The following is a 23599-nucleotide window of genomic DNA, read 5'->3' as shown; positions in this document are numbered from 1 at the left end:
GTTTGTGGGTTCAAGCCCCGTGTCGGGCTCTGGGCTGACAGCTCAGAGCCTGGAGCCTGCTTTGGATTCTGTATCTCCCTCTCTCTCTGACCCTCCCCTGTTTGCACTGTCTCTTTCTCTCTCTGTCTCTCAAAAATAAATAAAAGACATAAAAAATGTTTAGAGAGAGAGAGAAACAGAGAGAGAGTGATGGAGAGAGAGAGAATCTCAAGCAGGCTCAGCACTGGCAGCTCAGAGCATGACTTGGGTCTTGATCTCACAGACCGTGAGATCATCACCTGAGCTGAAATCAAGAGTCAGCCACCCAACTGACAGAGCCACCCGGGTGCCCTGGGAAACTTTTGAAAGAGGCAAGAGAAAGAAATGAGTCAATGTGTACACAGAAAGCCCAGTAAGAACATTCGCTGGCGGACCTTCGGGAATCATGGGGGCCAGAGTGCAGCAGGATGATGGTGTCCGACTGGGCATTTAACAGACAGGTGTGGGAATGATGGCCCGCTCCATGGAGGGAGCGGTGTGTGAATAAACCCCACCGGAAGTCGTAGAGGTCTGAAGTAGATCACGGTAAGATAAGATGTGTCTGGTACGCCCAAGAGCAACCTCTAAGAAATAAAACAGAAATATACAGGGAAAGTGGTATTAAAAATACTAAGATATTACTAAAAAATACTTAATGCTGATAAAGAAAAAAGTGGTAAGGGAAGAATCAAGAGACAACAACAAAATGATAGGAGACAGAAATGGAAAGTAAGGTGGCAGATGGAAAGCCAACTGCGGTGAAACCTTGGTGTGCGAGGATAATTTGTTCCAGAAACATGCTTGTAATGCAAAGCACTCGTATATCAAAGCGAATTTCAAGAACTGTGGGCTCCGTTGTGATCATGTGATGTTCGGCATCACGTACTACTCGTATTGCAAATGTCGCTCGTTTATCAAGTGACATTTGTTAGAAATGTTTGCTCACCTTGCAGAACAAGTGAGTCACAATCCAGGGTTTTACTCTGTACCAGCGACCGTGCTACATTTTCACACTGGACAACAAGATCCGGCTCTGTCCTGTCTACAGCAGACACACTTGAGATTCAAAGGTGCCAACAGGTTGAACGTTGGAAAATACATATTCTGAAAATAGAAAACATACAAATTGTGAGTGACCGTGCTCATATCAAACAAAATAGGCTTTAAAACTGGAAGTTATTAGAAATAAAGGGGGATATTTGATCATGCCAAGAGTGTCGGTCTTTCAAACATAGGTAACAGTTGTAAACACATGTGCCCCTAACACAAGTCCAAAATACATGAAGCAACAAGTGGCAGAATGGAAGGAAGACACGGGCGACTCGACGGTGACAGTTAGAGACCTCAGTGCCTCCCTAGTGACACATACAGGAGCCAGGATGGCGGAGAAGTTGGCGCCCTGGCAACCTTGCTGGCCCAAAATGGCGCAGCTGCTTTGGGAAACAGTCTGGCTATCCTTAAACGGTTCAGCAGAATTACCTTGTGACTCAGCAGTCCCACTGGAGATCTGTATTCAAAAGAAATGAAGACGTGTACCCTGCAAACCCTGTGCACAAATGCTCACAGAAGCATTATTCATAATAACCAAAAAGTCGGAGCAATGCAGATGTTCGTCATGTGATGAATGGATACCTAAGACGTGTGACACACTCACCCAGTGGCTTGTTATTCAGCAGGAAATTGGAGCACCGCCGCATGTTATGGCACGGGTGGACCCTGAGAACACTTTGCTGAGAAATCACCGGCCATGAAGCCAGCCATAACCCGCAAACCGTGTATTTGCATGTATGTGAAGGGCCTAAAGGAGACCAGCCTACAGAGATGAAATAGTTTCGTGTTTGCCCAGGACAGGGGGGCGGGGGACATGAGGCGTGGCCGCTAGTGGGTGCAGAGTTCTTTCTCAGCTAATGAAAATGTCCTAACGTTGATCGTGGTGGCTGTGGCATAGCTCTGTAAACATCCTAAGAACTACTGACGTGCACACTTTAGGTGAATTACCCAGCAGGTGGCTTATATCTCCATAAAGTTCATGAAGGAAAAAATAATGGTACCATGATATTGAGTTGTTGGAAAAATTAAATGGGGTCATACCCACGAGAATCAATACTTGGTTAGTAAGGTTAGCCTCCCTTTTGGAAACTCCTTGGTGGGGCTGATGGGAAAGCATCGGACCCTTTCAGACCCTGGGGCACTGACATTGTGCAGGGAGATGCCCTCTAGTAAACCTTTGCTTCCTGCTTTCCTTTTCTAGGGCAGAGGGCCTTTTGTCCATGGAGAGAAGGGGGAAAAGGTAAGCATCTCCCTTTCATCGCTCCTCCGGGGGCCGCCAGGGAGCAGGGTGTGGGGGCCACCTGGGTGTGGGAGAGGTGGTCCACCGTCGTGCCATCTGTGAGAATCGGAGTGGACAGGAGCTGTTCTGGGCTAAGCATGTAACCTCCGCAAGTCCTCCTTGACTTGGGCAGTTGGCACCCACGCAGTGGCCAGGCTTCCGGGCAGCAATGAGCATGAGCGAGCACGGTCGGAGGGACACGTTCGTGTAGGACATGGGTGGCTGACAGTCCTTGGAGCAGAGGGTGCTTGCTGGCGCCCGTAGGGAGCAGGCAGGCCATGGAGCTGCAGAAGCTTTGGAGAGCAGCACTGAGGGGGGCGCTAAATATCAGGGCGTATTCCGGGCTCGTCGGCAGCCTGGGAGGGTCTCGGCGCGGTCAGACACGCTGAGCAAGTCTGAGTCGCAGGGGCCGGATGGGTATGAGAGGGGGGACACCAGGGGGATTTGGGAAGTCCTCAGGGGGTTGCAGAAGTTTCAAGGGGAGATGGTGAGGAGCAGCAAGAGAGGCAGGCAGAGCGGTGGCAGAGACGGGGGGGGGGGGGCGTGTGCATTTTCTCCCCACATACGGATGTTGCACCTTCTCTCACTTCCTCATAACAAACAAATCCCAACAGATCCTGGACATTGGGGTCCTTCTGAAGAAAGCTCTACGTTGTTTGCCTATATGGAGAAATAAAAACCAGAGTATTCTCTCATTTTTTAACTCGCACCAGCCATTAAAAATGGACCTTCTGTGCCTGTGGAGAGACATCCACAGGACTTGTAGGCGTGCATGTGGGCTAAGAGCTCACCAGAGTGCAGGACTCGGAATGCACGCTGATGGACCCCGGATGGGTTTGTCCTCACGCCCTCGTGTGGGGCTGGCTGTGGGAGCCGGGGCCACGTGGCTCCAATACTGTGGAAGCAACTCTTACGTGGCCGGCCAGTCCTCTCCCTGCAGGAACCCTTTTATCGAGGGCTTTCACTCCAGAGGTTTCCTCCACAGAGATAAACTGCAGAGGCACAGAAGTGCACACCCCGCGTTTCACTCTGTAAGTCGTGAGGCTGGAAACGAGCCTGTGCCGGGTAGTAGGCAGAGAGCGAGCTAACTGATCATGCAGCTGAAGGATGCTGTGGCACCCGGGGATGCCAGACCACATTTAGAACAACAATTAATGACCTGGAGCAGGAAAATGGTACTTGGTTCATTTTGAAAGCACATGGGAACATATCTATAAAGTATGACCCTAGCGGGGGCGGAGGGGGGGCGGTACATGTTCACGCAGGTGCATGCACACAATAGCTTCTGCCACAGGAGGAGTCAGAGTCAAGCGTGGCACACAGCATAGCATGACTTTGCCCTCAGTTTTCCAGTCTGGGTCTCCTGACGCTGAAGATGAGGCTAATGGCCACCATCTGCGGTTCCTGTGTGGTCACTGGAGGCTAGGTGCCCAAAGTCAGTAACTGCTTTGATCTGTCGTGGCCAGTTTGCCAGGTTTCTGTGGGCCCTGGGTACAGCTCTTAGCAACATACCCGGATGCTCCTATCAGGACTGGGGTTACCAGAATTCTTGAAGTCCGGGTGCCGGGTCTAGGTGGTGCTTGGTGGGTGACACCAGCCCACGTCTCCTGGACCAGCATGCCCTCTGATGGAAAAGGTGTCCCCAGACAGGAAGCGATGGGCCACCTCTTTTCTCCTTTGAGCAGCAGGTGCTACTCAGGCTGGTCTGTTCTGGTTTCGCTCGGAATGGGCAGCGTTGCTCTCCTGATGCCTGGAGCCACCTCCCAGGCACCCGGACCCCTGCCTGCAGCACCGCATCGAGGACCCGAAGCTGCCAGCTCACAGTCAGCCTGGAGACCTTCTCCCAGCCTGGGCGCCGGCGGCACAGATGGGCAGCTGGACGGACTGGCAGTTCTGCCTCTGTCCTTAGTTGACATTCTCTTGCAGTTGGACATTTTTAGCAAAGTCTGAGTCTTGATTCTGCCACATATTAGCTGTGTGATTTGGGGTGAGTCACCTCCCTCTCTGGGCCTCTGCTTCATCATCTGTAAAAGCGAGGGGGTGGGATGAGATGATGCATAAAGGCCCTTGCAGGCAGCAGCTCTGAGACTTGGGAGTCAGCCCAACCCAGCCCGAGTCCCCGGGGCTCGCTTCGACAGCTTGGAGTTTTTGCTTCCCCCTCGAGGACGAGCCAAGGCCAGGGTGGGTCAAGGGGACTGACAGAGTCCACGGAGCAGAGGAGGTTACCGGTGACTAATGCATTTGGACAGGGCCCAACAAGCTGGCTTCTCCACTTGAATATGGCCCCCATAGCAGGCCATCGAGCGAGGGGCTGGGTGGACTGGAGCCCATGGGTCCAGGGATAATATTTCTCTGATTGTGGTGCGAGTCTTATGTTTCTGGCATGTAATTAACTGTGATGATGTGCGTTGGCCTCTGTGAGGGTCACCGTGCCCCATACCTTATGTCTCATGATGAAGGCAGTGCTTTAGAGAGGGCATGCTTAGGCCCATTTCACAGCTGGGGAGAACAAAGCTTAGAGGTCAGGTGACCTGCTCAAGGTCACAAATTAGTAGGAGGGTGGGAAACACAATCACTGGTTATTACTAAAGTGAAAGGAGCTGGAAGGCTGATTGAAGCCCCCTTCCCCTGCAGCTGAGGAAACTGGCCTTCAGAGAAGGTGGGTGACCGGCCCAAGGTCAGACGGCTCTTGGCCAGACTCTCCTTGGCTCCCCCATCAAATGCCCAAGACCATTGCATGGTCCCATGTTCCTGGACCACTTCCGCCCCTTGTCTTAGAAGCTAATTTTATCTCTGGTTCCCATATTCACCAGAGAGTTCTTGGGGCCAATCTCCCCCTGTGTTTTAATACATTTGAAACCAGGCTAAGGGAAGGGGGGCCCACAGCCCAGGCGCTGGGGCCGTAAAAGGAGAGAAAAGGAGGATGAGCTTCCAAGCATCTGGGGCGCAGCTGGCATTAGGCGCGGGCTTGCCACATGATGGATGGATGAATGGATCTGGGACTCTGCCCCCGGGACTGGGGACCAGATCCACCCAGTAGGGGGATCCCAGACTGCTGTGGGGCAGACCCAGCTTCAGAATCTGGCTGCACCTCATGCTAACTGCGTGTCTGTCCTTGGTCTACTCTGAGCCTCAGTTTCCTCTTCTGTAAAAGGGGGAAGGGGATGGTACAGTTGCCACCCCTGAAGGAGGGAATGTACATGAAGGGGCTGATGCAGTGCCCAGGGCAGCCAGCACTCGAGCTGGTGGTGCTCTGCTCCTGTCACTCCCATAATTTGCAGCTAATTTCCAGTTAGTTTGGTGGTAATGATGAGGGCCTATAGGCACTGCTCTGGGCTGGGCTGGACCAGTTAGGGTGGAGTCGGAGAGAGCAGGGAGAGGTGACGACCTCAGTGCCCTCTGCCCTGGCTCTTCCCTGCAGAGAAGGTTGGCCAGCACAGCGGGACACTGGCATGGGGGTTCTCTGGGTGGGCGCTGAGTCGACCCGGGTGCCACGGGATGAAGTCTGAAGCTTCAGCCATACCGAGAGCCCCACCGGTAGAAAAAGATTTAGAAACAACAAAAGCAGGACCAAGATGTGAGTTTCCAGTGAGCTTCCTCTGGGTGCCTCCCGAGGGTCTTTCTGCTCTGGGGACCAATGACGCTTTTGGAGGAACCTGGAGCCCCTGAGTTGTGTCCCGTTCCTGGACCCACAGCGCCCTCTGGTGTCTGCAGGCCAGAGCGTCTCCAGCTTCCCTCTGAAGTGGTTCCTGTCTCATGTGACAGGGCACATCTCTGCCTTTCTGAGTTGTCCACGTTTCCTTAGAAATCTGGCACCCGAGAGGAGGGAGGGAAGAGGAAGTCTTGGTTTTGTGTTCAGACATGGGTTCAGGTGACGGAAGGAAAGCAGGTCTGGGGAGCTGGGTGGCCGTGGCTTGGATCCCAGGTCTGCAGTGGCTGGGTGATCTTTGATTGGTGTGTCTCTGAGCCTCAGCTTCTCATCTGTAAAGTGGGAACAGTGGTGCCTTCCCTGTAGGGTGGTTGTGGGGATCGTAGGAGGTTGATATTGCCTGTGAAAGCACCTGGCTTTGTCCCTGGCACATGGGAAGCACATAAAAATCCGTTCCTTGACTTTCTTGTCCTTCTTGTGCTAGAAGCCAAAGTCCATAGAAGAGTAGTGTGTGTTTCTTACTGGTATGAGAGAGGGTGGTGGGTTCACAGAGCTCTAGAACCTGGGTGGGGGCCCCCACCAGGGGCTCATTGGCCAGTTCAGTGGAGGAAAGACGTGCATGAGCCCAGTCCTGCAGTCCAGAGTGTGATTCTCCTTGCTGGTCCCTAGATAAGCCAGGCTGTGGCCTCCACCCGCCACGCTGTCACACATGCTGAGGACCGTGCCTGAGCCTCCAGGGACACAGGAGCAGAGGACAGTCACATCAGCAGAGCACACCAAGTGTTTCCTAGGATACTCGATGTCGTACTGCGAGGGGAAAGGGATGGCGAGAAGATGCAACCAAAAAAAATGTCTAGGAGATTATCGGGAGCACAGTCCATACGAAAGGAAAAACGGAAGCAGAAACAAAATTACTGCAATCTGGCTCTGTCTTTTGTAAATACTCTTGACAACTACAGTGGCGACGAGAAATGGGAGACTGGCTCATGGGGCATCACGTTGGAGCGGCCAGATGGGCATGAGTGAAATTAGGAACACCTTACACTGGGGAGCGGTGCAGGCAACATAATGCAAACGAAGCAGAGGCCAGGAAGCCCTCTCTGCGCACACAGAGGAGGCGCGTGTGTGGAGCAGACAGCCAGCACGTTGGGGCGATGGGAATTGGGGCTCCCATATGTCTTGTTAATTACCCTTCCTGGTGCTACAACATCTGTAAACATTTAACCAAAGACTAAGTCTTAATATAATGAAAATCCTCTTAAATGTAGTATACCCTCAGTGTGTGTGCGTGGAATCCCCAAGCGGCGTGATTTTGGAGTGCCGACCCCCGGACAGCACGGCGGCCACGGATCTGGACGACAGAGCCGAGGGCTGGGCTTGGGGAACCTGGTGCTGCCCCTTTCCTGCCGCATAACCATGGGAGGGCTCCACAGCTCTTGGGGTCTCCGTTTCCTCATGTGTGCACAAGAGAGACTAGAAACAACCACACTCCTGCGGTTGACATGAGGGGTCATTGAATAAGGAGATCCAGGAAAGAACTTCACAGGCTCCTGCTAAATGATGACTTGGGCAAGCCTTAGCAAGAGTGAGGCGTAGGCCACCCAGGTACCAACTTCCTGAGCAGGAGGATTCGTTCGGGCACATGATCTAAGTCCGTTCTGACCCTACAGACTCAGTTCTCCTGCTTCGAAGCCTAGAGACGATGTTCTCTCCCCTGGGCCCACGGCTGTGAGGATGACAGCCTTGTGTCCCTCCAGCCATTTTGCTGCAGTGAAATGAGCCATTGGGAGCAGGGTGAGGCGACCCTCAGAGGTCCCCCCCCGAAATGGATCCTTGTAAGTGATACTGCTGAGCAGTCATGCAGATGGGATCTCCAGCTGCTCAGACACACACGCACTGTGTTTCCTTCCAGTGTTGTCTTTATGAACAGCAGCCAGCATTAACATTCCGTTAGAGTGGGCTTGGGGTGTGGAAAGGGCCTCGGGCAGGGCTGGCCAAGACCAGAGCGTGGAGGTGGGGTGGGGCCGGGCGCCTGGAGTGACGCACATAGAGACAGCAGAGGAGAGGGCTTCACAGCCCCTCATCAGTGCTGATCATACCTTATGGGTAACAAGGGCACTTGAGACCCTTCGGGGATGGAATTGGGGCAGAATGTTCCATAAAGCCATGCTTGGTCCAGCAACTCAGCACTCAGCATTTGGTAGAAGGGAGGAAACTCAAAAACAACAACGAAGAGAAAGTCCTTTCTTAAGCATTTCTGCAGAAATCCATATGGCGATAAATAAAAGTTCATATGGATTTTGTGCTCTGATTTCACGGTGTGGTGCACCCGAAAAAATATACGAGCAAACAGAAGAAACTCAGCTGAATTTTATTGGGCTGGCTGGCTCAGGTCATGCAAACAGCAGTTCCTTGTCTTTTATGGCTTTTTTTCCATTCTTCCTGTGATCACAAACCTGACAGGACACATTCGGTAAAGGAGGAAACTGAGTCAAACAAGTAGCCCAGATGCTGACTTTTTGAAGTTTCGATTGAACCTCCTGAAGGGGATGCCAGAGCTGCGAGCAGTGAGCCAGAGTGTCCTGGAGTCCGTGGGAGACTGTGCAGTGGGTCATCACGAAGCTGAAGAAGTAAGATGCTGAGTGGAAAACTCAGGAAAGAGAGTCCAAGGCCATGAGGATGGAACTAAAAAGGGATGTTTGGAAGGCGGGTTCGTGGTGGTTGGCAGAGGCAGCCTGCTCCATGGGTCTGGGAAGACTAGGTCCTGCCTGTGTCCCCCCAGAAGACAAAGTGTGGTCCTCCACATTGCCGTGGACCCCAGAGCCTCCAGCCTTTCAGGAAAGGCAACCAGCTGGGGGGAAATCGGGGACCCACCTGCCAAGAAGTCACTCCCAGCAGTGGGGCAGAGCACCTGGAAGTCCTCAGTTCCAAATGTCCTCCTTTGGCCGAGACATGCCATCCTGTTTGAAACATGAAATTGCACATGAATTTACATTTGATTATAAAACACTATTGTGACACTGTTCCCTACTGAGCTGTGCTGTCAACTGTCACTTGGCGGACAGAGTCCTCATGTTGGGAGTGAACTTCACTCCTGCTGCTGTGACGGAGCCCCCAGAGACCCTTCTTCTCCTGCATCTGTCTCCTGCCAATCCTGGACCCATGTATCCGGGACTTCCTCTTGGTGTTTCTCCTCCCTGAGACTTAGTCCGCCTTGTGCATCTACCATTGCCCTCTGCCTCGCGAAATACCAGAGATGCTTCTGACCCAGGAACCTTTGAGCCCTCGTGCATGGAGCCAGAAGGCCCCTCTGGGGAGCCATCTCATTTGCTCCTCTCAGTGAGTGCAGGTGGGAGGTGACATTCTCCACAATTCATGGAAAAGCCATTGAGTCTTGGAAAACACACACATTGATGTTTTCACTGCAAGACGCTGTAGGAAGAGGGCAAGGTAGTTTATCATAAGCTCTGGCTTGTTCAGAATCCTAACAGCTGCCCATTTAGGGGCAAACAGGGAACCCTTGATTGCAGAGGGACTGTGGAATGAGGGGCAGGAGCCTTGAGGTATGATTGATGCAACCATTTGCACCCGAGAGCCCAGGGGATGATGCGCAGTGTCCAGAAAACAAGTCAGTGGTCACTTCACAGCTGATAGGGCAGAGCGAGTAAGAGCTAGGAGTGATGTTCCCATTCAAGCCTGGTCTTAGCTCTTGGATGGCCTTTCCTGTGAAGCCTCCACAGCAGTGGCTTAGGATGTCCTCATGGGGGACAGTCAGACCAACTGTCACAATGTCACCAATGTGGCAGACATACTGTGTGCTGTCCCCAGAGTAGAAGTACAAGTCCTTCTCCCCTGAGCTACTTCTTCTCTTTGGTGTCTTTCAAGGGCAGGCTCTCTGAAATTGTGAGGTGACACCTCATGGGACTTTGTAGAATGGCTTGCAGATTTGGTGGGGAGGGAAAGAGGTCATTGCCACATAGGGATTTTCTTCCTCTTGCTTCCTTTCCAGACCAGGGACCAAGAAAGATTTCTAGAAACCATACGATGCTGCTTCTACATGTGTAAGGTTTCTGGTGTAAGTGAGCTATGTGGCACAGCAAGGGGCAGTGGGCACATTTTTATTTCATGGATTCTGTCTGAGAAGATGGGGAGGCATTGGCAATAGGAACCACGCACAATCCAGCGGCCAGCCCGTGGTGATTTTGTCTGCAATGGCGTAGTGACCTGGTCTCAAAGAAAAGTGTCACATCATGGAAAGAATCCTAACAGCTTTTATTGAGCTCTTGGTGTGCGCCAGGCTGTTCAGTTTGAGTATCAGCCTCGTGTGGCGTCTTAGGGAGTCTGGGGCATGCCCAAAGTCACAGAGCAACTCATTCTTAACCACAGCACTGGCCAGTGCCAGTTCTCCGAAAGCAGTGCTGGTATCTGGGAATCCTTGACCCTCAACAACCATGTCCCTTGTGGGAATCCACTTCTTTTATGTAATGACTGCATTGTGGAGCTTCTGAGCCATAAAATATAAATTATACGTGTGTGTTTGCATGTGTGAAACTTCTAAGATATATTTATGCCACTGCCTCTAGCTCTGGGTCCCTTTCTCTTTGCTCACGGCTGCCTTAATCAGCAGCCCTATCTCCTATTCTTAGCCTGTGCATTAATGTGCATTATTCATGGTTATCGAGTTGGATAACTGTGGTTGAAGGCCTTCTATTTTTATAATAATTAAAGGGTTTAGGGGAAAATAAGTTTAGCTGCTTACATGCCCTCAAGTAGCCTTGTTGGTTGGGGGCAAAAGAGAGAAAAATGGTGCCACAGACCCTGTCCGCGGTGCTGAAGGACACACTGGGGAGGTTTTGGGTTCACAGGATCTCACTGCCCCAGGCACAGCTGGAATAGGAAGGTCTGCACCTTCCTCAGCTCTGTCTGACACTCAGGCACTTGCCAAGTGTAATGGGCCAGTCACAGGACCAAGGGCTCTGTATGGGAGGTGGGGAGCCTTGTGGGGAGGGTAGACGCTGGGCTGCTGGATAGCTGGACGGGGCGGGGCACTGGGGAGGCTGAAGACGTGGACCCTGGACACAGACTGGCGGCTTCAGACCCCGCTTGGCTGTGTAGCATTGTGCAGTTCCTCAACCCCTTAGCCCTTACTTTCTTCCTCTATAAATTGGCGACTAATCCTATCCGTCATAGAGGGTTGCTTGTAAGGATGAAGTGACCTAATGAAAACAAATGACTTATATGTACAAAAAGTGCTCATAAAAGTTAAGTATAATTACCATTACACCAGCATCATGCTTTATGTTTTATACACCAGATGATGTCTTCGGTGTCCCGGCCATCGGTGAGGTCTTATCCCCAGGGGTGGCTGGCAGTTGTGAAAGGTCCAGGCTCCCGCCATCCCCTGAGGATGGCCTCTGTAAGTCCTGGGGCTCCCAGAGCCTGGGGAGTGTTGTTGGAAATTGTCTTTCGGGTGGGGTAACATTGCGGTGTGGGGTGTCCTTTCCTTTCCTCTGCTCATCCAGAATGACTCGTAGAGCCGCTGAGAGTCTGAGAGCACCTCGTATCTGTAAGTACCGTGGTCTGCCACAGCTCGCGGACATGCTAGTTAGCTCAGAGGTCAGTACTGCTGCCCTCATTCTACAAGTGCATTAACCGTGTGACCAGGAACCATGTGAGTTTATCTCTCTGTGTGGCCGAGCCAGGAGCTGTGCTTGTGTTTTCTGACCCCGCAGCTGGCATTGGTCAGTGCTGAGCAGTGGGTCTCAGACTTCTAGCATCTGAATCACCTGGAGCATTTATCAAACCAGCTGGGCTGGGAGCCGGGCAGAGAAGCTGCCTAACAAGGCCCAGGGGATACTGATGCTGCTAGTCCAGGAGCCCCTCTTTTAGGCCTGCTGCCCCGGGGACTCCTCAGACCCCACCGTTAGGACGTATGCTCTCTTACCTGGGGAACTCAGAGGAATACTGACGTGCCCCTCTAGCAACGGAGCGATCTCTTTGTCCGCATTTGGGAAAAAGCCTGATAGCCAGTCATCCAAAAGAACGGGAAGTATCTGCTCTGTCTTTTCTCTGCATTTTGCCCAGTGAGGTAACCACATAAATTTGGGGGCTCTGGTTTTGAGAGTGGGCTTGGGCGGAGAACTCCTGCCCCATGTTACCCACCCCCCGGGGGCTCCCAGTGAGACCCTGGAGGCGGTGTGTGGGGGTGGGGGGCAGAGAGGTCTGCCGAGACTTGGCACCAAGGCCCGGAGTAGGGGCGGGGGAAGCCCCCCTTCCCTGAGCCCTCATCACTTCCTGTAACGGGTTTCACGTATGTCACCTCCTGTCATCCTCTAATTGGAGTGACTTCCTTTTTACAGGTGAAGAATGGAGGTTTGGATAGTTTGCCCCAAGTAACAACTTCTGATACTTGTCTGAGTTTCCCTGTGTGCAAAGCTCTTCCTTCCCCAGTCATTGTCTCCGGGCAGCTGGCCGGCCGCCACGGGCACAGATAGCGACTCTCCTCGTGTCACCCTCTGTGCGGAGGAAGGAGCCGAGGCCCAGGAGGGCAAGCTGCTCATTCTGCCAGCTAGCGGGCAGCAGGAGCCTTGCCGGTTCAGACCCTTCTCCTCTAGTCTAGTTCTGGTGCCTTCCCTTCCATCTTGTTCTTTATTTCTCTCTCTTCTTTCCTTTCCTCCATTTCCTTCCTTTCGTTGTTCCTTACTATGGATCCTTAGCTACACGTATTCCCTTTGAAACTTTCCCTGCACCTGACTTGACCGATTCCTGGAGCACCTTCATTCTTCTCCTTCCTTGACCCTCCCGTGGGCTTGAGAACATTTTCCTCACTCTCAGGAGTCCAGACAACTGGCATTTTAATTATGTCCAAACCCCCTTTCCCGTCTGAGAGCAGTGTGGGTCTCTATCCTACAAATGATGCAGTGAGGCTCAGAGATGGCGAGTGGATTTTGTGACGGGACCGGACGGTGGCCCAGGGCTGTCACTTGCCCTTTGCAGAGCCGCTGACCTCGGGGACTTGGGAAGGTGTGTCACAGGGTGTGGTGGCATTCCAGGAGGCCAGGCTCGGGGGACCTAAAAATGTGATATATTTGAGTGAGGTTGACAGTTTTCATAAGAGCAGAAACCCACCTAAGGAACCCCTGGATCTCATGAGGATTTGCAGGTGGAAATTTCTCAAAGTCTGTTCTGCGGTGCTGGCGTGGTTATCCGTATCTCTTAATGACATCAATAAGAGATGCTATCCCCTCGAACAAAGGAAACACCTCCGAAGAGGCCTCCAGTTGGTTTCTTGGATGACCAAACAAGGGTGGCCCACCCATCACAGAGAAGTGGCTGGCCAAGCGGCCCATGCCCTTGGGAAGCACAAACCTTGTAGCTAGATTTGAGATCCCTATTTATAGATGAAGACTGAGTATCAGAGCGTTTCACTAACTAGGCCATGACCATCAGTACTAGGTGGTGGAGGGTCTGAAACTGCAGTTTGCTGACTCTTGAGATGGCTGGTTTTCTGCACCTGCTGTTCACTGCACCCCCGGGCTTTCCCTCCCCACAAGCCGAACTTCAAGGTAGGAGGGCCTCCCTGCAAGCCCGCAGGGTGGGGTGGACAGGGACGTGCTGATGCCCTGACACCCCGCCTCATGGAGCTCCTGTCTGGCGGGTAAGACAGAGTCCCACAGATACGTCTGTTAGGCATCTATTGGAAAGCACTGCCAAGGCTGGAATGTGACAACTGGGCAGAGGGAAGATTCCGGAACTCTCTGGAGTTCTCTCTGGCATTGTCTCTGGTCTCCTCCCTGGCTCCCTTTGGTCCTGGGGGCTCCAATGCCCTACTACTCTGCCCCCTTTATTCCTGAGGCGGGAGCCAACAAGACACCCCTTCCCCTGCCTTCAGCTGCAGAAGCCAGAAGACAGACTGGCCTTCCAAGACGCAACCATCTTAGCTGGGTAACCAACACCTGGGGCGAGCTTGGGACCGCGTCCCGCAACAGGCTGGTTCTGGAGAGACGCACCACTGAGGGCGGCTCCTCAGAGGAAGTCCTTACTCCTCTCTGCCATTCCCCCTCTTGGGAAATCTTGAATTTAGCCCTAGAGTTGTAGAGAAACAGAGTTATGTGGGCTGGGGTCCCTGCCACCTGGAAATGCGATGCCATGCACTCAGATGGGGGCAGGATGGGGCACGGGGTAAAACATGAGTCTAGGAAATCAGGCAGCTGGGGAGTTGAGCCCACCGCCCGATGCCTGACCACCAGCATGGAGCACCGGCCTCCCGTCAGGCCGCTGAAGGAGCTCTGATGCTCTCCCAGGAAGTGAGGGTTGGCTGAGGCTGCGGGGGGAGGAACTCCCTGGAGAAGGGGAGCGAGGCTGGCGCCGAGGCACCGCTGCCTCAACCTGCCCACTCCTGCCATGCCAGCCGCGAGGTGAGGTTGGGCGAGTGTGGGCCCTCTCTGCCTTGTGTCCCATGTGATGTGAGGATAAAGATGCTTGGCCTGTGGGACTGTGAACATCCCCTGGACCAGGGTGTGCAGACGGCGCTCAGAGGCAGATTCTGGGGCCCAAAGATGGGCTTCCATGTACAGATGCTGTGACCACAGACAAATGATAGATGCTTGGTGCTTCCGTTTCATGAACTATGACATCTAGAGGGTAGTTGCGTCTCTTTTGTAGAAGTGTCCTAGTAGGAGTCAGAGGCATTGCTGAAAGGAAAGTCCTCCGTGCTGGGCACTTGTAAATCCGCAGTGGGGATTGCCGGTCAGTAGTGGCCTCTTCAACGCCACTTGACATTATGTTAACGTTGGTGTCAACATCACTGTGGTTTGTCCAGTGGTCCTGAGATTCTTAGTGCTAACAGAACGACGCTGACAGTGTTGGGTTGGCGCTCGGGATCTCAGAACCCACTTCTGCCTGTCTGGTGCTGCCTCCATCTCTGGACGGTTGAATTCCGAAATAGGGACTCTTCTGCGAGGCAGGGCAGGGACCCGTCCCCAATTGTGCAGACATGTAAAAGGTGGCTGAGAATCGCCTGTCACGGCAGCCCCTCCCCCACCGCCCCCCTCATGGAAGCTGCTGGCCATTGGAGCCCAGAAAGCGCACCCGCCCACTCGCACTTGTTCCAAGGGAGCCCCCCTGGGTCCCTGTGACCGAATGACCTTTCGCCTTGTGGGGCATCCACAGACCGCTCACCCACCCCTGTCTCCAACCACGGACAGCCGCGTGCACCTGAAGACCTCCAGGGACGTCTCCCCCCTCCCAAGAACTCCCCTCAGGACAGTGCTGGCCAACTGGAGACTGACTCGTCTTTCCTCCTGTCACTCTGTGAATAATTCTCCTTCCCAGCACTTTGAAGCCCTTGCCAGTGATGGCCGGGATTCCTTAGTGTGAGTGCATGAAGGACTAGGTTTTGCCCTTGGAGGGCAAGCGTACTCGAGCCTCCCATGCCTGCACCGAGCCACCCAGGCCTGCACGCCCCGCGGCCTCACTGAGTGGCAGGGACACTGGAGAGCTGCCCCCACAGCGTAGTCCAGGCTTCCGGGAACCCTGCTGTCAAGGAACCTGTTAACTGAGTTTAACTCTGTATTTCTACATTCCACAAACCTATTCAGCCAAAGAACCCCCCACTTCCCCACACCCCCTCAGGATTTAATTACAAATCAAACTGTTGTGATCCCGAATCACCCTGGAAATGTTATAGGCAGCACCATGGAGACATTCAACACTTACAAAAACTTTGTGGTGGCTGTGATTGTTCCCATTTTACAGAAAGTGAAACTGAGGCCACCAGATACTCAGCTATTTGTCCTCAGGTGGCCCTCCTTCCTCTAAGTGAGAGTGGCAGGAGCTGGCATTCAGCCTACTACGTCCTTGACACCCCGTCCCCTGGGCTGCCTTGCCTGGAGACATCCCTTGCCTGGAAGCTTCTACCCACACTTACGAATCCCTTCAGCCTCCAGGACTGGACCCTCCTGGCTGGAGCCTAAGAACCAAACACTTTCTGGCAGATGAGTGTGTGGTGTGAGCGCATGGGCCCTGTCTCCACCATTAACTCGCTCTGTGAGGACGGGAGGCACGTCCCGTGTGTGCCTGGGGCAGCGTGGTCCCGTCTAACACCCAGTGATCCTGGGCAGGGCAGCTGTGGTGACTGAGTGCCGCCCGCAGCCCAGGGACATCCCCACAGCCCTCGTTCCCCTTGCAGGGGTCCTGCTGCTGGCCTCCTCGTCCACCGGGTGACACGCCAGTGACACGCGGCCTTCCAGTGTGGCTGCGTGTGAGGTCACACAGCGAGAAAGGTGCAGAGCTGGGATGCAGACTCCTGTCTGTCTGACTCCAGGGCCACAGTTGTCTGTCTGTTTCTGTTTTCAGTGTCACACTGGCTCCGAAGGGATGTTGAGTCACATGGAAGGCACATCATAGAAGTTTTAGGAATTTTATATGTGTGCTCACATATGCAGACGTGCACATGTCTTAATTTACAGGAGAACCTGGAAATGTACAACGTCTGACATGCTTTTGAGAAGCGGGGCCTGTCCGTGGGGTTGTTTGCGGACAGCAGACGTAGAGGCAGTGTGCATAGCGCAGTGTTTCCTAAATACCACGTATAGATTCATCAGTTCGCACATTTGTTGAATGTCCAGTAATCTCATTTCACAGATGGAAGAGCCCAGAAGGAGGCATTGATTTGCTCAGTGTCCCACAGAAAATTGACGGAGTAGGGAGCAGGGCTGGAGGTCTTGGCAGAACCCTGTGACTAGAATTGAATGGTGTCAGAGCTGGATGGAGCTCAGAGATCCTGGAACCCGTCTTTCTAAATGCCCCCCCGCGAGTCCTCCGGGGCGTGTGTGGGCGCTGAGCTGGCCCACGTCCCCCTTCTTCCTCATGGCTGCCCCAGGAGTGTCCCCATCACGGGCTTCTGCATGTGATCCATTAGAATGGACTGTGGCCCAGCAATTGCACTACTAGGTATTTATGCAAAGGTTACGAAAATGCTGATTCAAAGGAGCACATGCACCTTGATCTTTATAGCAGCCGTATCAATGGTATCCAAATTATGGGAAGAGCCCACATGTCCATCCACTGACGGATTGATAGAGCAGACGTACAATGGAGCAGAAAGAGTGAAATCTTGCCATTTACAACAACATGGATGGAACTAGAGGGCATTCTGCTAAGCAAAATAAGTCAGTCAGAAAGAGATCGTATGATTTCACTCATGTGGAGTGCAAGAAACACAACAGATGAGCATAGGTAAAGGGAAGAGATTAGATAAAAAAACAGAGAGACAAACCGTAAGAAACTCTTAAATACAGAGAACAAATGGAGGGTTGGTGGAGGGGAGCGGGGAGGGGGACGGGCCAGATGGGGGATGGGCAGTGAGGAGGGCACTTGTGGAGATGAGCACTGCGTGTTAAGAGATCAATTACTGGGTTCTACTTCTGAAACCATTATTACACTACATGTTAACTAGAATTTAAATTTAAAAAAAAGAATGGAGTGTGCCCCAGCTTCAGAAATCCTCCTGGGTACCTGTTCTCGCCCAGTGGTGCTCACCCAGGAACGATTTTACGTCTCAGGGGACCTTTGGCAGAATCTGGAGATGTTGTTGGTTGTCAGCACTGGGGAGCACTCCTGGTGTGTAGGGATGGTGCCGGACACCCTGCAATGCCCGGGGCAGCCCCATGACAAAGGGGCATCCAGCCTGGTGTCAACCGGGCCCAGGTTGAGGACGCCATGCCTTGGGTGGGTGACTCTGAGCCTGGAGCGAGGAGGGGACACACTGTGATGGGGGAGGGGTGTGGGGCTTTTAGGTGCACACGGACCCCTGGGGGTCTTGGTAAAGTATGGAATCCAGGGAAGCCCGGGACTCTGCATTTCCTGTGCTTCTTACCCTGCACTGACCGCTGCTCTTTTTCTCTGTCCCAGGGCTCCCCGGGCCTGCCCGGTCCCCCCGGAAGAGACGGCACCAAAGGCATGCGGGTACGTCTGTCCCCACCCCCTCCCCACAGTCAGCTCCCTGCTCAGAGCCTGTGTCCTTGAGGAGGGCGGCCTCTGCCAGGGCCAGGCCTCAGCTGGGGCTCATTTGTCGCGGATCATCCCGGGTCCCTGGGGGTCACCCCAATCATTTTAATGAGGCCAGAGCAGCCGCTGCACCGGACAGGGCCCGCGGGCCCCTGCAAGCTATTTCGTAGCTGAAAACTACTCTGTGTGGAGGTCTTGTTATCTTTGTGCCCAGACCTGCAACCAGGTCCAGGTGCAAAGCGGGGGGACTCACCCACCTTTCCCATTTGAGGAGCAACTGGGAATGCATCCCATCCCTGCACATACCCCGCCGCCAGCCTCCCTCTTGTCAGCTCCCCGACTTCCCCTCTGCAGCCCCTGCCTCTGAGTTGGCACAGCCCCCCAGAAACCCAAAGAAAAAGTGATCTCAGCTCTGGCTGGCCATTCTGCCCCAGGGAAAAGGGGCCGTCCTCACCAGGAACCCCAAGAGAAATGGGTTCTGGTGTTTCCCCTCCTCAGGGCTCCCTTTGTGATTTCCAGCACGTGTGAGCAGGCCTCGGAGTGGGACCCTTGACTGTGAGCCCCTCCTCTGTCCATGGCCTTTAGTGCTCCTGGGCAGGAGGTCTGGGGCGGAGACCCAGGAGCAAGGGGGCTGGGATGTGCCTTTTGGGGTGAACACCGACTCCTGTGTTCATGGACAGTCTCACCAGACAGCCTGGGTCTCTTTGCATGGACGGTTACCTCGTGTCCATGATGGGGTTTGAATCCCAGACAAGGGTCCCTGGAGGCTTTGGGCGGCCCTGCGTGCCTGGGCCTGTGTCCCACCAGGCTGTGACCAGCCCTGTTTTGTGTGCAGGGAGAGCCAGGGGAGCCGGGAGAGCCGGGGCTGCCTGGAGAGGTGGGCATGCGGGTGAGTGTCCATGTCCGTCTCAGCTCTGCTCCTCTGATGTTCCCTGTGGATACTTTTGTTTGAGGGGGAGGGGTGCAAGGGAGTGAGGGGCAGAGGGGGAGGGATGGATGAAGAGAGAATCCTACAAGGGGCAGAGAAAGAGAGGGAGGGAGAGAGAAGCAGGGTTCCTGCTTACCCGACTCAGGGCTCGAACTCAGGAACCAGGAGATGATGACCTGAGCTGAAGTCAGATGCTTAACAGCCTGAGACCCCAGGCGCCCCCCCGCCCCGCAGTGGATAAATCTTGATGCAAACCCAGTTGCTTTAGGTGCAGAATAGATCACAAGAGGTTTCCGTGTAACAGCATGCACGCTGGCGTGTGTGTGTCCTCACCTCTGCGACTTTTCCTGTATTCTTACAAAACTGAAGCATGCCGCATTCTTCAGCTTACTTTTCCACTTAACAAGAGATTAGAGCCCTCTTTCCAGACCTGTTCTCTCAATCAGTGCACCTCTTTCCACGACGTGGGTGCCTCATAACGTCCATAACCTTTTTCCTACGATGGCCCTAATTGTTGTTTCTAATTTCATTGGTCTTTCACCAAAATCAATATGGCAATAAATGCATGGGTGTGTGTGTGTGTGTGTGTGTGTGTGTGTGTGTGTGTGTGCACCTGCAGGCTTCTCCTTGCTTACTGTAATTTACTCAACAGGATAGATCACAAAGTTGGCAAACCTCTGACTAAAGAAACGCACATTTTAATTCTAATAGATTTTTACTAGACATTTCCAAATTAGTTGCCTCAAATGCCTCACGGTCCGTGGTCCAGGCTGCAGAGGAGCCTCTGGGCCCTGCGGATTTCCGTTTTGAATTTGCCAGGACTCTCCCGGGCTCAGCCGGCCCCGTGGCAGAGTGTGAATGATGAGTGGCAGGAATCAGGCGGGCCGCTCAGAAGCTGGGCACGGATCCGGGCCAGACAGTGGGGAGGCCGTGGGACGCGGGGCAAGTGGAAATGGAAATTGTTCATTAGAGCTCAGAGGCAGCACAGCCCGGCTGTCCCCCAGAGTTGGGCAGACCGGGTGTGATGCCCTCCACCAGGCACAGTGGGGGGGGGGGCACGGACTCTGAGAAGAAGGGGGCAGCTCGTGGGAGGTGAGGAGCAGGGGGCTCTGGGTAGTGCCTCCGCTCCTGTCTCTGCCTCCCCTTCCCACACCCTTCTTGGGAACCCTCTTTTGCAGGGATTTCCAGGACCACTTGGACCCCTGGGGCCTCCTGGACACGTTGGTGCGCCTGTAAGTAAAGGCTTGTCTCTGAAATAGGTTGGGATCAGGACCAGGCCCCCTGACAAATCCCCTCCTGAGTCCGTGCACGCAGGACCCACCACCTTGCGCTTGTCAGTGGCCGTGAGATGCTGGTGTCTCTTCTGAGACCAGAAACGCTGAAACACCATGGCCCTTAGGACCCCCTGGAGATCAAGTCTAAAGGCACACTCCCGGGACACCACTCCCTGATAGTGACGCCGCAGCTTCGGGGGACGCCCAGGAATCTGCATTTTTACCCAGAAGCCCAGGTGTTTCTGACACCTGACCTACAGAAGCCATTTTCCCCCCAGCCAGTCCAGTCTGCCACTCCAGAGGGGTGCCAGACCCACCGCGAATGTTCAGTAACCACGTGCCTCTTGAGGCACGCAGTTAGTAAATAGGCGTGGTCTATAAGGAACGAAGTCGCTTCTTGGATGTCTGACCCTATTTTCAGTTTTCATTAAGAGATTCTAGATTCTCTCCAAATAAAAGCACAATGTTAAAGGCTTTTCAGGCGAGGCAGCCTGTGTTGCCTTGGGAGGCATTTACCACCTCTGATCTCTGTGTGTCTGGCCAAGACGTTGGGATGGAATTAAAACGGCATGGATGCCCAGCTCCCCCCAGAGGCCTGGGCGGGCTGCGGAGCCTCTGTCCCCTGGGGGAGCGGCCCGTGGTTCTGACCCTGTGCCTCCTCTCCAAGGACAGAGGTATAGGTGTTATTCTGAGCATCAGTAAGAGGGCCTGGCCAACCTTTAACATCTCCTCCACAGAATGTCCAAGGGTCCTTTCTCCAGGAAAGGAGAGGAGAGAGTGGGGGCCAGAGGGGGTTCCCATAGTAACGCAGCCACGCCTCTCTAGCAGGGCCTTGCGCTGAGCTGCGGCCTGGCCCTTGAGCCTTCCCAGGAGAAGCTGCGGTCTCCTCGGCGGGTGTCGGTGGCCCAGGCACACAGGGGAAGAGCAGACGCTCTGTGTCATTCTCAGCTCCTGCATTTTGAGTGTGGGCAGCAGCCTGCCGCCGAACGTCTCCAAGATTCTGGCACTAACCAAATGATTGATGCAGTCACTCACTGACTCATTTATCCATTCAGCAGGTGCTTGTGAATATCAAGTGTCAGGCATGCTCTAGACTGTGTGGGGGTGCAACACTGAAGGGAAGAGCACACCGCCCTCTGGGGGCTCACATTCTCCTCGGGGGGGAAGAGAATGTGTCACACGGGGCTTAGTGCTGGGAGAAGAGGAAAGCGTGGTAAAGGGGAGAGAGGGTGCTGTGGGCGGGGCTGGGGTCGTGATGGCATTTAGATCCTGTGGTCAGAGAAGCTGATGCTTCCCTCAGCTCTGCCCACAGCGTGGAGGGGGTCAAGCATAGGATCCGGGGCTGCTCCTGAGGAAGGTGGAGTGGATGAAGGACAGGGCAGGAGGAGGTGGGGGAAGGTGGCTTTAAGGCACCCAGACTTCATGATCTGGATTTCATGTTCATGCTGGGATCGCAGGTTCTGGGCGGCTGGGGAGGCTGACTTCAAAGCATGTTCCTGCCATTGGCCGAGAGAGCTCAGGGGCCAGGCGTGTTCAAGCCCAGCCTGGAGGACCTGGAGCCCCAAGCAAACCAGCGCCAAGAGCTCACTCGCACCTGGTGGGGACCTCGCTGCCCAGGCCTGAGGGAGGAGCAGAGGGCGTTGCACAGAGAGAGTCCCGGGAGACAGGATCTTCACCGCCTTCCCAGGCTGGTTGTCCGTGGGTCCCAGGACCTTCAGCACAGAGCGGCTGGGCTGAGGCGTGTTTCTGACCTTCCCCTCTCCCTCCCCCACAGGGTCTCCCAGGAGAACGAGGAGAAAAGGGAGCCCCAGGAGAAAAGGTATTCACATCTGCCTCAACCCGTCACCCAGCTTTCCGTAGCACAGAGGAGGAGGGGGCTGGGGACTGTCCGTGCTGTGCCTGCTGTGTGTGCGTGCACATGGGTGCCCACGATGAGAGTGTGTGTGATGGTGCGTGTGCACGTGTGGCAGGCGAGGGCCGGTGCAGGTGGGGCCTGAATTTCCCTCCCTACATGTCAGTTCTGGGCCAGGCGGCCGTCGGCTCGGCACCTGCAGGAACTGTCATCCCTCACACAGGCCACGGGCGTTGAGGGGGCCCGGGCTGGGGCTCAGACAGTCCTGGCGGCTGCCATGAGCTCACATCTCACTTGGCAAGTTACCTAACCTCTGTCTCCTCGTCACCCTGATTCTCAAGCCCAAGAGAGGGTGCGTGATGACAGCTTTGGTGTCGGGGACCCACATTTAGTCTCCCTCACCGGACACTGGGAACTGACGCGAGCCAACTCTGAAGAGCAGACCCCCACCGCGGCCAGCACCCTGGAGGGGGGACCCTCAGGCCAGACCCTTCCAGCTGTGCTCATGGCGAGGCTCGTGGTTCGGCTGGGCGGAAACAGGACTGCAAGCCCCCCGCCACCTACCCGTTCAGCACGGAGAGCCTGTGCCCAGCCCTTCCCTCAGACCGGGCGCTGGAACACGCCCCCCCCCCCCCGCCCCGCCCCATGCTGGTTCTGCCCCGTTCTGTCCTCCGCAGTACATGCTCCTCCAGTTTTAAAAGAAGTTTTGGAATCATTATTTTATTTCTATATCAATGTATTTGGAAAATAGTATAAAAAAAGCCTACAATCCCGATACAACCGTGGAGAACGCTTTGGCCCATTTTCTGTCCGACATGTTCATATAGATCTGCTCTCTTCTTGCAGAGAGGCACATAATACATTCGATTTTGCAACCTGTCCCGTCCGTTGTCCCTCCAAGCAGTATTTCTGCCCCAGCTGCTGTATTTTATGACGCATTTTCAATGGCTGCACACCGTTGCACTGCATTAATATACCGTGATATATGTGCTGTTCTCCTCGTATCGATCATGTAGGGTTGTTTCCAGTTTTTCATGGTTAAAAATAATGCCTGGGTGCATATTTTTAAACCAATAGCTATATTTATTCATTCAGTTTTCAAATTTAGGATCATTTCCTTAGGCCGCTGTCCTGGAAACGAGATTAGCAGTCAGTGGCAATGACCCAGTGTGCGTCTCTGGAAGCGCGTTGCCACATTGCTTTCCAAAAGGTTTGTTAGAGCAAAGGGAGGCGGGGCTAGCGCGGCATCCCACCTGCGGCTCCGAAGCGTGGATTCGGTTTGCGTATCACGTGTTAGGCATTACAACTTAAAAAGTGAAATCTCTTATCCTGTGGTCATTGGGATTTGTGCCTCTTGCTCTTGTGTGGGTTTTAACGTGGTCCCACAATTTTTTTTTTTTTACCAGAAGTCTCCTTTCTGTGGCTCTCTGCTCCCTTCTTTACACCGTGGGGACTTTCAAGTGGCATTTGCAATAACTGAGGATTCAGGCACAGGGGGCATGGCTTGGCAGGCAGCTCGCAGTCTGACTTGGAGCCCCCG

General features: G+C 54.0%; 1 protein-coding gene across 1 annotated transcript in view; it reads left to right on the top strand.

Annotated features, from left to right (window-relative positions):
* COL22A1 (collagen type XXII alpha 1 chain) overlaps positions 1-23599 on the top strand; it is a 189725-nt gene that overhangs the window by 20710 nt on the left and 145416 nt on the right. The window contains exons 8-12 of the mRNA XM_029923332.1: positions 2270-2308; positions 17910-17963; positions 18847-18894; positions 20112-20165; positions 21982-22026. Of these exons, the coding sequence (XP_029779192.1) occupies positions 2270-2308; positions 17910-17963; positions 18847-18894; positions 20112-20165; positions 21982-22026 (240 nt within the window). The remainder of the gene's footprint in view (positions 1-2269; positions 2309-17909; positions 17964-18846; positions 18895-20111; positions 20166-21981; positions 22027-23599) is intronic.

The sequence above is a fragment of the Suricata suricatta genome, chromosome 15 (genome assembly GCF_006229205.1).
Source record: "Suricata suricatta isolate VVHF042 chromosome 15, meerkat_22Aug2017_6uvM2_HiC, whole genome shotgun sequence".
In the NCBI taxonomy this organism is placed as follows: Eukaryota; Metazoa; Chordata; class Mammalia; order Carnivora; family Herpestidae; genus Suricata; species Suricata suricatta.
This window is presented reverse-complemented; position numbering and strand designations above follow the sequence as displayed.